The sequence below is a fragment of the Leishmania martiniquensis genome, chromosome 6 (assembly GCF_017916325.1).
Source record: "Leishmania martiniquensis isolate LSCM1 chromosome 6, whole genome shotgun sequence".
Taxonomy (NCBI): domain Eukaryota; phylum Euglenozoa; class Kinetoplastea; order Trypanosomatida; family Trypanosomatidae; genus Leishmania; species Leishmania martiniquensis.
Window position 1 is genome coordinate 404,429 of NC_090141.1, and position 14,149 is coordinate 418,577.

Below are 14,149 nucleotides of genomic sequence, written 5' to 3' on the forward strand. Positions count from 1 at the left end.
CACGGCGGTGACTGTATCCTCTCACGACGTTGTGGTCGTCGCGGGACCCCTTACATCGGTGCGCTCCAGTCGCCTCAGTAATCGACTCCGGCCTCACCTCTTTCACGGTCATGCTGGGTTGCGTGCTCCCCCTTCTCTACCCCTCAGCGTCCAACACTGTTCGGTCAGTCAGTCTGCTTCTGCTAACGTCCGCGCACGCGCTATCGGCACCGACTCCGAGGGTAGCGTGGAGGGCGATCAGCATGGCGGATCTTCATCGGATGACTGAAGTGGAGCTATGCAGGCTGAATGAGCGGCTAGACCCTCGAGCGCATCAATGACACGCATCTCAGGGCGGACGCCGACTTCGGGCGCGTTTCGAAGCGCTGCCAGGGAGTCGAGGAGTGCCACGTCAGGTGGGAGAAAGAGGGGCGCGTAGGTGGCCCTGTCGGCCTCCCGCTCGGGCAGACAGTGACGCCGGTACCGGTCGTGGAAGCGCTGCATGCGGACACTGCTGCGCAGAGCGGAGTGAAGGGACGGTGCCCTTCAATCCGTGAAAAAGGGTAGCCCGATAAAAATCACTGCAAGCGGACGAGGATATCGCCGGTGCGGTTGGCGCTCTGATGGCCGTCACGGACAGCGAGGTCCTTTGCGAAGAGCATCGGTGGTATTAGTCACCTCAGTGCTGCGCTACAGTCCGTACCGCAGGATGCTCTTCACCTCGGCTTCTCGGTCGATGACGTGCAAGTGGTGTGGGTAGAGTGGGCGGGGAGGAGGAGGAGGGGAGAATCACAGGAACGTCTGAGGGAGCGTCCGCGCCCCCGCCGCCCTCTTCCCCCTTGTCTTGTGCATGGCCGCCTTAGCTTGCACTTCCCCTATGCTCTTCTCTTCATTTTCCCACGATCACCACCACGACCATACACCACCTCTCGACTCCATGCCGGCCACAGCGTGTGCCCAACTCGGTCTCTCTCACTTGCGTATCCGTCAAGGTCTCTGTACAAAATATTTGCAGCACGCACGACCGCCTGCGGTGTCTCTTCTTCGAGCGTTGTTTCCGCCTCTCCCTCCTCTGCACACACATCTTCCCCACATCACTCCGTCCTCTCATGGCCACCCATCCGCCAACCGCGAAGGTGGAATTGGGCCTGCTCTCGCGCCCGGGACGTAAAGGCGAGCTCAACGAGACGATTCTCCGTCGCGTCCGCTTCATCGCTGGCGAGCTCAACCTCCCGAATCTGGAAGAGAAGTTTGCGCACCTGAAGGACGTGCATGGGACGTGGCGCACCAGCAGCGTTCCTGGCCATGTCGACCTCTCCGTGTATATCGATTACACGCTGCTCAAGGCGGACGCCACGCGGGAGGCCATTGCGCAGCTCTGCGCGGAGGCAAAAGAGCGTCATTTCAAAGCGGTGTGCGTGAATGGCTGCCACGTGGCTCAGTGCGCACAGCTTTTAGCTGACTCGGGCGTTCGGGTGGCGTGTGTCTGCGGCTTTCCGCTTGGGCAGATGACCTCTGCCATGAAGGCGGCGGAGGCGGCGGAGGCGATTTCGAACGGCGCGCAGGAGGTGGATGTGGTCCTCAACATCGGCGCTCTCAAGGGCAAGCGCTACCTCGATGCCTTCAGAGATATTAAGGGCGTCTGCGACGTTTGCGCACGATCGAATGCCGTGTCTAAAATCATTCTGGAAAGCTGCCTTCTGTCAGAGGAAGAAATCGTCGACGCGTGCATCTTGAGCGTGGCGGCCGGCGCGACGTTTGTGAAGACCTCGAGTGGCTTCAGCTCGAACGGCGCGACCCCAGAGGCGGTGGACATTATGCTCGCCGTTGTCGGCAACGAGGCTTCAGTGAAGGCGAGCGGCGGCGTGCGGGACCGCTATACAGCACAGCAGTACGTCGAGGCTGGCGTCAAGCGCATCGGTACGAGCTCAGGTATTGCCATCGTGTCTCCCTAGACCGCGGAGCCCTAACCTGCAACGTACACCACAGGCCACTCTGCCCACGTTGACGGAAGCGCGTGGAAGTGTTTCTTCGAATAGTTTGCAACGCCTCATCGCTATCGAATGCTCTCTCTTCCCTTCTGTAGGAATGCCCCCGATCGTACAAGGCAAGCGCCAGCACGACACACAAATATGTGTGTGTGTGCGTGCGCACGGCAGCTGACGTGCTCCGTCCCGTGACTACAAAGGCGCATGTCAGCGCGACCCCTGTCGAAAAAAAAAGGTCTGCGCCTCGTGGGAAAGGCACCGCCACGGTGCAATGTGTGAGCACCTCTCGGATCGCCTCATTGGGAAGCGACGCGGGGACGGGGCCAAATGGATCGCGGGTGGATGACGCTCGTGGGAAAGGGGGAGACGGCGCTGCCGGTGCAACGTCGGGGCAGGACGGTGTGTGAATGTGCGTGTTCTCTCGGACCCTCCCTTCGACTCGCACTTACTTACGCACACACACACACGTCTTTTTTTCTTTCAGATGCATTTTTCCCTTCCCCTCCCCCACCGATGAATGCCCGCTGCCGCGGTGCAGCCTTGTCGCCTGCAGAGAAATTGTTGCCCCACCTCAACCGCAAGCGCATGTCTTCCGTGCATGTGGCAATGCTGTGTACCGGTGATGCACGCTGCCTACCGGCGCACGATGGAGCGTCGCGATTGGGCAGGCGGTGACATGGGCGATTGTGGACATCGACACACCGCTCACGATCTTCACCATGATCGACAACATGCGGATCGAGGCGCGTGAGGGGCAGGAGCGCCACGCACGCGGGTGCCGGACCCGCTGCCGAACGACGAATACTTCACCGCCAAGCACGCGGAGCCACGGGCTGGTCGCGATAAGGGGCCCGACCATGCGCATTGCGGTGGTCACGGACCACTTTTCGATTGTGCGGGCGCAGCGGAAGCACAACGGCTTCGGCGGCATCGGCAGAGGGTACTGCCTGAACCGCCTGTACGCGTACACGACGGCCCTCTACCGAGCGCGTGCAGGTGGTGTTCTTTTACATCGCCGGCCAGGTCAACCCCGCGGATGAGTCATCACGCAATTTCGCCGACGACGGCGGCACGACGGGGGTGACATGGTCGCGCTGCCGACGACCTGGCAGTGCCGTTTCTCCGAAGCACGTACTCCCCGTTATGCGAGCAGGCGCGCGCGTGGATCGCCGCCCACGATTCTCGAAACGGGGCGGGTGGATGGGGGCGACATGGCCCCCCTTCCCCCTCACGTTCGCCCGCAACGGGGCCCCAGCACCCCTGACGGGGAGTTCTTTCCCCGGCCAGCGTTCCCTTACTGCGGCAAGGACAGCGGCTACCGGCGCGTCCACCAGGAAGGAGCGACTGCGGGGGACTGTGACAGACAGCTGTGAGGGCATTGGGGGGGAGGAGGAGGTTGCTCGTTTCTCTGCAGCATCTGCAAGGCCTCGACCTTAGCGAACGGACAGGCAATCAGCTACGCCGTCGGCGGTGGAGAGTGGCGACCAGCCAAAGAGTTCTTTGTAGTCTCGCGCCCCCACCCCAGACGCAGTCGGTGAGGGCAGCCAACGCGCAACGCACGCAGCCTCTGATGGGTGAGGAGCTGGCCGAATCGCACACATGGACATGCGCAATGTTGTTTGGGGCCGGCGTGAGGTGGGGAAGGGGGAGGGGGTTAGGCTGGGTCCTGGTGAACAGCCCTGCGCCAAGTGGATGCAGGAGATCCGCGCGAGAAGCAAAGGCGCAGCCGAGATGAACTCCCCGAAGGGTGACGGAGTGCTGTTCAAGCGCATGCGACCACTCGGAGCACCGGCGACAGCCATGGCGTTCCCCTCCATACCCCTTCTCACTCTCACTCTCACTCCCTCGACTCTGCTCACAATCCCATTGGCGCGCCCTCTTTCCTCGTCTTCATCCACCTTCTCACGGCGTCGGCACACCGCCTCGTCGTCTTTGCAATCCGTGACGAATAGGACCACGGCTTGGAAGCAGAACACCGCGTGACCTTCTTGCGAGTAATCTAAAGGGGGCGCTTCTCCGCCCCATAACCGTCTCTCCTCCATTCTCAGTGTTTCTCTTTGTCTGTCTGTCGGCAGTCACACGAAATTCTGTTTAAGAATATCGCCGCCGCATAGATCTGTTCCGCGTGCGTGCTCGTGCCACCGCCGCACTCCGCCACCGCTGGCCCCCTTTCCCCTCTTCATCGCATCACCACCCGAGGCACATCGGTGCTTCCACCACATCGTCCCATTCTCTGCCCGAGGTACTCCTCTGCGTGATGCCGGTGGAGCGTGCACAAGTACGGCGCCCGCCGCGCCGTGGCGAGGCTTCGGGTGGCGGCGGTGGTCTTGATGCCGCCGCTCTTCGTGGCGCGGTAGCCACAGCCGCCACGACAACGACGAGCAGTCGAACTCACTCGCCGACCGCTACGGTAACGTCGACAGCGTCATCGTCTTCCTCGGCGCTCCAGCGGCAGCCGCCGGATGCGTTCGTGAGGCAGGCGCGCCGCTACGAGGGGGAGAACATCGAAGCGCTGCTGCATCAGCTGCCGAGCTCACCGAAGCAGCTGATGCGGCGCCTGGAGCAGCAGCAACAGGAACTGCACCTCCTCAGGGAGAAGAACCTGCTACTTGAATCGCGCGAGGTTGAGATCTCGTCGCTGACGCTGCGGCTGCAGGAGCGCATCAACGCCACGCAGAGCCAAGTGGATCACATCAAAGCGCAGGTGCACCTGCAGCTATCGAATCCCATCACGGAGGACGAGTATGCGCGCATCGAGGCATTAACCGAGGCACAGCGCGACCTCGTGGATGTCATAAAGCTCGGCATCTATCGTCAGCTCGGGGCTCTGCGCGCGTCGCAGCAGGCGGCGGCAAAGCGGGCTGCCGAGCTGAGCATGTCCGTAGCGCAGTTGCAGCAGGACAACAGCGACATGAGGGTACGCCTGGCCGAGTGCGAGGCCCTCGGTGAGGCGGAGAAGGAGAGGGCGGACAGGTGTGCGCGGCAAGTGGCCAGCCAGCAGGCTCGTATCGCGGAACTTGAGGGCCAGAGTGCGTCCCTCGAGGCGAAGAATAGGTCCATGCTTGTGGATCAGGAGCAGTACCTCTCAGCAAAGCTGACGGCGCAGACCAAGACAGAGGAGGTGGCGCGTCTGTCGGTGCGGCTGGAGGAGTCCGAGATGGACACACAGCGGTACCGCGCCAACGCCGAGTGCACAGAGCAGAAACTCGATATCCTGAAGTCTGAGTACTACGAGTTGAAGCTGCGCTACGGGCAGCGTGTGCTGGAGCTCGAGGGCGCCTTGAAGGCCTCGGAGGAGAAGCTCAAGACACTCGGCGACCTCGAGATGGAGTCGGAGCTGTTCATCTCCAATGTAGCCGCATCTTCACACGGCGAGGTGGCCTTCAGCACTGACGCGGCGGACACGGCCACTGGTCGAGCAACGAACGCCTATGAAGGGTGGCTCGCCCTGCCCCGCTCCCGCAAGCTGGCGCACACCCTCGTTGTCACGAAGCGTTGCCTGCATTTGGAGAACAAGGTTTCAGCGCTGGAGCACGACCTCGAGTTCAAGCAAGCGCAAATAGTCCGCCTGCAGGTTGCCCTCGATGGCGCCCGCGACGCGCTGCACAACATCAACAGCCCCTACGTGCTCGTAGAGAAGGCCATGGCGGACCTCGCGGATGAGAACGCGGCGCTGAAGCAGAAAGTAGACATCCTTGTGGAAGAGAAGAAGGCGCTGCAGCGCAAGGTGCAGCAGTACGGCAGCCATCTGCGCGTGCTGACACACCACCGCAAGGAGCTGCTCCGCATCAAGAAGCTCCTCCGCCAGCTCGGCCTCCGCGAGGGATTTGTGCTCCCTGCAGGGGACGAGGAGGCGGAGGACGCAGACAATCCGCCGCTGCGGAGCGCAGGCGAAACTGGGAAGCCCACCGACGCGCCCCACGGGAGTGCAAGCCGTGGCAGCCTCCGCTCCGTCACACAACCTAGGCTGTCGATGGGGTCGTCAGCCGATGCAGCATCGCGCCGTACCGACGGTGTTGACGTGCAGGACAGCGAGGCGCGCCGTATTTCCGCTGATGCGCCGTCTGCCTCGTATGGCTCTCTTAGGCCGATTGAGATGACCTTCTGAGATGCAGCCGCAGTGACAGCGCGGCAGCCACACCCCATGAGCTCGTGGATCGTGCGCCAGCGCCGCCTCTGCGCCGTGCACGCGCCTCGTGGTGTCGCTGCCACATAGAAGGCGGCTGAGTGGAAGCAGCGAGGGGGGCGAACAGACCTTTGCAAGCATGTCGATGAGGCCTCAACAGGTGGGCGCCGCTGCCGTCCGCCTCGCCCACCGTCCTCCTCATCCTCCCCCGATCACCATAGACTATGCGATGCCAGCTTTGCCACGCCTGTGCATCGATGTGACTGCCCCGCTCCCTCCTCCCTCCCCTACTCCTCCCGACACCTGTCGAGTGATGCCCGCCATCGGTTGCTTGTGTACAAGCACGGCTCTCACGAGGGAAGCGGACGAGAGGGAGGGAGAGAGAGGGGCCTCTGCTGTAATGTAGCATGTGCACGTGGGAGTGGGCGTGAGCCGAAGTTCACGAAATGGAGCAACCGCTGCGCGACTGAGGCGGGAGAAAAAAGGGGGGCCGCACGATTTGCCCAGTGGCACTTCTTCGGCTCGCTCTCTCTCTCTTGCCTGTCGTGCCGCCGCCTCAGCACCACTCCCTCCAAGCAGCCCGTGATTTATGTGTCCCCTGTGCCCTTTCTCACACCAGATGACTGCACTCCATCGATCGTCCCACGTCGACCTCCGCGCCCGAACGGAATCCGTTCTACGGCGAAGATGCCCTCACATACGTGCTATGCCGCCTCTCCGTCTCTACAGCTTTGGCCTAGCAAGGGGGGAGGAGCATGACAACACACACGTAGGGTGCGTCTACACATCCTGCTAGCTCTCGCATGTGTCCCTCCACAGCCGCACCTGCCCCATTCACTCTGTCCCCCCCCTCTCTCTCTCCACACCTCTCACGCACGCACACGCACATAGCAGTCTTTTTATTCTTTGCTGCTGTAACTTCTACCGCACCGTCATTACCGCCAGCCAGCCAACCCCCCCCCCCCACTGCCCTCCCTCCCTCTCTCTCGATCAGCCCGCACGGCTCCCACAATGCTGCAGACTGCGACAAACTCGCACGCATACCCGCTGAGCGGTGGCCGCAGCGCGCTGAGCCACGGCTACTCGATGCGCACCCTCGCACGTAAGCGCCTCGCGGAGAACACGTCTGCCTTAGCGGTAACAGTCGGATTTGTGTTGCCGGTGCTGAACGGGGTGAACAGGCAGCTGGACAAGCACGTCGATGCTGGCACAGATGTGTCCATGGATGAACTGCTGCAGATCCTTGCCAGCTCCGGTAAGGACGCGGCGGTGTTGTACGCTGATCGGATGGCACGCATCGCCTGCCAGACGGGCTTGGCTTGTGCGCTCATCGAAAGCAAGTCCGTCTATGGGAACGCCGCTGTGTACCTGTGGGACCTCTACCCCCGCCTGCACCAGCGGTACGTTGGCGCCCTTCTCAGCTGGCTGCGCATCCCTGTCTTCGTGAGCAGTCTGCTGGGCCCACACCCGACGGCGCAGGACGTGGAGTTCCTGCAAACTCGCGTGTCGGGCTTCTGTGCCTTTGAAGACAGCCTGCGCCGTGACACCATCACGCTCTTCGGTGACGTCATCGTTGACACGGCGCGCATTTGGATGCGCCGTAATGCGGAGAGCCCCACAGAGGCCATTGCCCGGCAGGCGATGCTGCGTGTCACCGTCACCCTCGCTGGCGCCGTTGGGGCCGGCGTGGGCCGCGCTGTAGCCGGGGAGCGCGGCGAGTACTGGGGCAACATTGCTGGCGTGATGGCCGGCCCTGCCGCTGCAGTGCAGCTGTGGACAGCGATGCGCAAGGCGCGCATGCTACGCCCACGACGCCCCGGCGAAGCCGCCAGGGGCCACCGTCATCGTCACAGCGCGTCGGAAGGCTTGAAGGCTGCACCCGCCACCGCACAGGCGTGACCCATTAGCGGACAGGAGCACCAAAGAAGGGGCATGCGGGAGTCAGATTGCGCGTAAGACGGCGCCTCTGGTGGTCTGCGTGTCGTGCAGCTGAATCTCGGGCCTGACCGCTGACGAACGAGGACTGAGCCTCACGTCCTCTCACCCCCTCCTCGCCCTCACCCTGACACACGTCGGTCCGACACCCCTGTCCAGAGCGGCAAACACAGACACGTCCTGACGACCGCCTCAACCTCTCTGTGTGCAGCATCTCGGGGAAGGCAGCTCACCTCCCCCTCACCGGCACACACACACACACACACGCTCGCTGTATCTGTGTTGAGAGGCGAAAGCAATGCGGCGGTGCCGATGCCGGTGGTCAGGTCCTGGACGGCGCTGCGTCCAGTTGCCCTGCGACTGCGCCATCCACATGGTAGGCAGACTGTCAGTGCGACGGTTAGGTGTGCCGCCTTAGCATCCGCGAGACGGCGCTGTGCAAGACGGGCGGGTGGGGTTCGAGGCAGCAGCCGCGCTCATGCGACTGGCTGAGGGCACATTTATGCGAGGTGTGGCCACGGCTGCTCCGCATCACTCGATGCCTGGGCTTGTGTGGCCCCGTGGGCCTATGATGCGCGTCTGTGTGTGTGTCTGCGTCTGTGTCTGTGTGTGTGTGAGTGTGTTCTGTGCGCCGGAGGAATGGACCCACTGAAAGTTTACACCTCCCATAGCAAAAAACATTGCTCACGGACTCCGAGGGGGGACCGCGTCTGTCCTTGCTGCGCCTCTGCTGCCTGCATCGATGGAGACCACCGTGGGTGCTGGCGGGCAATCAGGCATGGCCTTCACTTCTCCGAGTATTCTGCAATCCGCTACGGGGCAACTGTCAACGAAAGACTTGCCTTTGTAAAAGAGTAGCAGACGGTTCACGCGGTAGTGCGGTTTCGTGAGCCATCTATCACCCTTCCCCCTCGAAGCTGCATGGCCTCTTGCGTCCATCGCCCCCTTCTCTCCCGCCTCACTCGCACCACTGTCCACCGGCGAGACTCCACACACACACACACACACACGGAGGAGCTCAACGGCGAAGGAAGAGGGAAGACATGTCTTGACAGCAGCCCTTTCAGCGCTGGCGCAACGCATAGGGGGCACCAAGGTGAAACTGTGGCGTACCTCACGGCGGAGAGGCTCATGCGCGAGCACCAGAGGCATGTACACCCGTGAACACAGGGGCAGATCGAGGATGGAGCAGGTTCGGGGAGGGGGCGTGGGGTGAAAGGGAGGGAAGGGGTACGTGAACAGCGCAGTAAAGCCGGCAGCTGACCGAGAACTGGGAGGAGGAGGAGGAGGGGGCTCATAACCCTCGCTTGACACAGGAAGTGGGACGCCCGTGGCGATGATGCGGGGCCCGTGCCCGCTCTTCTCGTACCGCCCGAGCAACTCAAGCCGCGCACATACGTACATGACTCAGCCCTTCACTCGTGAAGCCATTGAACCCTTCAATCGGTCTGTGGTCAGCCTCTGAGACAAGGCCTCGGCGTGCCCTCGACATCAGTGCACAAGGGCACTCGAGCACCTGTCCAAAATGGCCCATCGGCTTGGGGCCTGGCCGCTGCCGCCCCAGCGATGCTGTGGATTCGCCGGTAAAGCTGAGAGGAGGAACGGAGAAGCGACGGTCGTCGTGCCCAAACACGCAGCAGTGCACGGCACGCCGATAAACCTGCCGTCGCACGCAGATCCGCCTCACGGCGTGGCCGCGAGGATCAGCTCTTCAGGGGCACACGAGGGCCAGTGGCGCCGCCTGCGTCCAACAAAGCAGTTAAAAAGGGCGAGCGCGCCACGAATCGCGTGACCCTCACGGCTGTCGGCCCTGCAGAATGTGATTGGGGGGCCCGCAGTATATTCTCTGGGTCGACTTGGACGCCTTCTGCCATGCCGAAGGCGTCGCACAGCGGGCTTGCCTTGAGACACTGCTTCGAGAAGGGCATGGGTCACAACGGCATGGCGGCGTGACGCGGACACGGAGGTCATCGCATCCGCGCTTGTTTGCCGACGAAGCCCTGCGGAAAGAGTGGCAACGATTGTCACGGAGCACCGCATCTGTGCATCTGGCGGACAGAGGCCCCTCTCCCCTCCCCGCGCGTGTACACACACACACACACAAACCGAAGGCGACACAGGAAAAAAATCGTTGCAGCACATTTTTTTGGCGTGAACGGTAGACGTCAGAGAGAGAAGTGAGTGTGCTCCTCTCGTGCAACGCCTCCGCGCGCGCGCCCGTTTCACTGTCGTCACCATCGCTGCCACGCCGTTGAAGTGGTTTCTCTCTGCTGCTCTCCCCCCTCCCCAACAACCACCACCACCCTTTCTCGCTCTCTCTTTCGCCGTGATGTTTTTCGTCGACTCCCTTCATCCCTCTGCGCACCGCGCTGCTCCTTCGAGGCTGGGCATCCCCCACTCCGACACAACCGGCAGCGCAACCGCTGCCTCTCGGTCCGCTCCTCTTCACTTCGCATCTGCGTGGCCTCATTTTTTTTTCGTATGGCTCAGCTGCTGTGGGCTCATCAGCTTTGCTTGGCGTCTGTGTGAGCGTCTGTGGCACGCAGGGCTCTTGTGCGATCGTCTCTCTCTCCCTCAAACGCACTTCTGCGCGCTGTCACGCACGCCAGATTAGTCTTCTGTGATGCCCTCCCACTTGCAGGAGAACCCGCTGGGCGACGGCGCAGCTGATGCGATGGGCTCCCCGCGCGTGAATCACGGCGCGGGCTGTCGCGGCCGCCCGGTGAAAGATATTCACTGTCGCTCTGTCTCCCGCCCCCTCTCGCTCTCCTGCTCTCCCGAGCGCCCCCAGCCAACACCGCGCGGTGCCGTCTCGTCGAGTGTGTTGTCATCTAAAGCTTGCAATGGCGCGCACATCTCCGCAGTGGCGGGAAGGGACGGTGAGGGCGCAGGTGCCAGTGCCTTACCTGCCGATCGAAACCGAATGAGTGCGGATCTACCCGGCAGAGGCGGCTGCAACGCCACCGTGTCCACCTCATTGAACGGCCGGATCGCCACGCCGAGCGGCTCCGTCATAACGCCCATTCAGGTCGTGCCACCTGGCGCGGAGTTGCCTCCAGAGACACTGTTAGCGCTCGCAACTGTCAAGAGCCAACGAGAGTCGCACCAGCAGCGCGTTGCGGCGAGGGGGGCCTTTTCGAAGGTTACCAGCTGTGCCATCCTCCAGCGCGTAAATGCATTACAGCTGAGCGCACGGCAGGTAGAGCCGGTCGGATGGGCGCCGATCGAGCCGTCGCCGATGAGCGCCTGCGCCTTCGACGACAGCAATGCAGAGGCGGACGCGGCGGCGGCGGAGGACTCCGGGGCGCCGATACAGCGGCGCGCGGCGAGCGTGGGCGGGGAGGAATCAGCAGCGCAAACGGCCCCCACGTGCGCTCGAGGCGGTGCTGCGCGCCCCCGTGCCGTTTCCAGCGAACCACTGATGACATCAGATGCTCCGGCGGCGGCCAAGCCGTGGAAAGAGGATACGGCGGAGCTGCCGGTGTCACCAGCACAGCAGCATGTGGCGGAACGCGAGCCTACAGCGGAGCAAGCCGTACGCCTTCACGCCCTCCCGCTAAGGCCACAGCGGCACCCCGACAGGCGCAAGGGGAACGCAGGGCAGGCGCAGGCGGTGACGTCCACAACGTTGTCCCCTACACGCCCCTGCAACGGAAGTAGCAGTCAAAGCAAAAAAGAGGGGCAGTCGCGTCAGCACCGACACGCGGCGACGACGATTGCGCCAGCGCCCTGCAGCAACTCTAGGAGGGATGCCACCTCGTTCGCGATGCACAGCACTGCCTCAGCAGAGCGCTCCCCTGCTCGAAGCCTCTCCCCTAACGTCTCGCAGCGTCGGTCGTCTGCCGACCATCCTGATGGAGCCACTGCGTGCGGCCCTCGCAAGTCCTCTGCCTCATTGCCGCGCGGCTTCGAGCGTTTTGTAGAGAAGGGAAAGCGGCGCCGCTCCGAGGCGGAGCGCGCACGGCGTGCACGCGCTGCCGAGGTTGCAGGCGAGCCGTTGATCGCTGCCCCTGAACAGGACCGCCCCAAGGGCGACGGTGGCGATACGGCACCCTCGACAGAGAGCGGGCCTACTAAGCGACCGCGCAAGGTGTTGGCAATGCCGCTGCCACGCGGGTACGAGGCGTACGCACAGAAGGGGCAGGCACTACGTGCCAAAGCGAATCGCGAGGCAGAGAAGCGCCGCACCGACGACGTGGCCAACTGCACACATCACCCACGGGTTAATCGCCCGAGCATCGTGTCAACCTCCGCCCCTGGAGGTGCGTGGGCCCCACCGCCGGCGCTCCAATCACCGCCGCGCTCAGCAGCGGCATCGGAGGAGGGCAGCGCAGCGGATGCTGTGAGGCCGCTCCTGTCAGTGTGGGAGCGCCTGGCCGCCAAAGGGGGCCCATGCAACTACGGCCCGCGAGAGCTCGAGGAAGGCTACGCGCCTTCGTTGCAGAGGCACCGCCTCACCCTGTCGGCCGCAGCAGCGGGAGCGCAGGGGGGTCGTCGTGCCACCGCGGCGGGCGCCTCTTCGGCCGCCGACAAACACGCGCCGGCTCAGCAAGCAGAAGAAACAGACGTGCACCCAAAGAAGGCTCGGGGCACCGGCCGCCACCTTCTCAGCGATTTCTCCGCGCACGCGCATGAGAACGTCAGGGCCGCCACGGCTGGCAGCGCGCCTGCAAAGCCCACCGCGCCGAAGAAATCGCAAGCAGGGGCTGAGCAGCACGTGGCTGAGGGGGAGGGGCCCTGGCACAGACGTATATTTCTGAGCCCGAGCACGGACGAGCTGGCGAAGCGGGCGCGGGCGCGGTACCGTATGCGGGAGGAGCTGGCAAAACAGCAGCGGTCGCATAGTGAGGCGCAGAGAACGGAGATGGTGAACGAAGGGCGGCAACGCACGGCAAGCGGCCGCTGCACACATCCGTCTCTCCATCCTCTCAAGAGAAGCACGCAGGCCGGGCACGCACCCCGGCAGGGGGCGAGGTCGGCGCGAACGGCGGCGGTAGTAGCCGCAGAGAAGGCAGGGGCAGCAGCCACACTGGCACACTGCGCCGCCACCGATGACTTTTACGCGCAGCAGCTGCGAGCCGAGGCGCGCAAGCGGCGCCACCTGGAGCAGCTGCGGCTGGAGCGTGCCAAAGACGCTCTGAGCGAGTGCACATTTCGTCCAACACTCAATAGCACCTCAAAGAGGATGGCGCAGCGCCTTGTCGTAGAGTCTTACCACGAAGCCCATGCGGACAGCGTGCCTGGTCGATCAGCGTTGGTCACGGCAAGGTCAGAAGAGGTGGTGGCTGCTGGTCAGAGCGCTGGGAGAGGGTCACAGGCCGCTGAGCTCTGCAGCACTCACAAACTCAGTCCGTCCGTCATGTCTCGTAGCGGCAGTCTTTTTCGGGAGCTGGGCAGAGCATCACCACTGGCACACTGTCACGTGCCAAGCCCCCCTGTGTCGCGTTCGCGGTCGGCAGAGAGAGGGATCGACTGCCGCCTTGGGGGGTCGTTCACCGATCATAACAACCCCAGTCGCGCCGAGAGCTTCTGCAGCGATCTGCGCGCCGGGGAGGCGCTGGGAAGGGAAGCGATATCATTGCCAAGCCACGCCTCTGGTCCGATGGTGGAGCAGCTTCGGAACCTGGAGGATATGCTGCGCGAGTGGAAGGCAATCGAGCGCGCGTGTTCGCCCATGCTAAAGCAGTTCTGCAAGGCCAGTGCCACCGAGTAGGCGAGTCAGGGGGAGGGGGCACCGCTGGCATAGAAGAGTGAAGCGATTGCATCGCCCTCCGTATGCGCGCCATCATGTGCGCTGCCGTGCCGAACTTTCTCTCTTCTTTCCTGTCCGGCACTGCACTCCGCCTTCCCTGCGATACGCATTGTGTGTGTGTGTGTGTCGGGAGAGAGGGAGTGGGGGCCTGACACGCCGACACGCACGAGAGTTGCACTGCTCTCTCTCTCTGTCACTGTACTCTGGCTGTTGGCTACGAAGCGCGTGTGCGCGCTTCATCACATGTTTCACCTTTCCTTTCCGACTACGTGCCGAGCGTCTCGGCCTGTGTGTACGCTGGCCACGCCGACGGACGTATGCGTATGCTCGCATGCCTCTCTCCACACCCCTTTCGCTATGCGGCGAGCA

The 14,149-nt window shown here is 63.3% G+C and overlaps 4 protein-coding genes across 4 annotated transcripts; all 4 read left to right on the forward strand.

Moving 5' to 3' along the window:
• Positions 1-1,088: 1,088 nt before the first annotated feature.
• On the forward strand, positions 1,089-1,934 carry LSCM1_08017 (uncharacterized protein; the record flags this gene model as incomplete). Its single annotated transcript, XM_067325362.1, has 1 exon — positions 1,089-1,934. The coding sequence occupies one exon, from the start codon at positions 1,089-1,091 to the stop codon at positions 1,932-1,934; it is 846 nt and encodes a 281-aa protein (XP_067181218.1).
• Positions 1,935-4,224: 2,290 nt separating this feature from the next.
• LSCM1_08018 (uncharacterized protein) lies at positions 4,225-6,075 on the forward strand (the record flags this gene model as incomplete). Its single annotated transcript, XM_067325363.1, has 1 exon — positions 4,225-6,075. The coding sequence occupies one exon, from the start codon at positions 4,225-4,227 to the stop codon at positions 6,073-6,075; it is 1,851 nt and encodes a 616-aa protein (XP_067181219.1).
• Positions 6,076-7,104: 1,029 nt separating this feature from the next.
• LSCM1_08019 (uncharacterized protein) lies at positions 7,105-7,992 on the forward strand (the record flags this gene model as incomplete). Its single annotated transcript, XM_067325364.1, has 1 exon — positions 7,105-7,992. One exon carries the CDS (start codon positions 7,105-7,107, stop codon positions 7,990-7,992), a length of 888 nt encoding a protein of 295 aa, XP_067181220.1.
• Positions 7,993-10,651: 2,659 nt separating this feature from the next.
• On the forward strand, positions 10,652-13,741 carry LSCM1_08020 (uncharacterized protein; the record flags this gene model as incomplete). The annotated part of the gene is made up of 1 exon (XM_067325365.1): positions 10,652-13,741. One exon carries the CDS (start codon positions 10,652-10,654, stop codon positions 13,739-13,741), a length of 3,090 nt encoding a protein of 1,029 aa, XP_067181221.1.
• Positions 13,742-14,149: the final 408 nt, after the last annotated feature.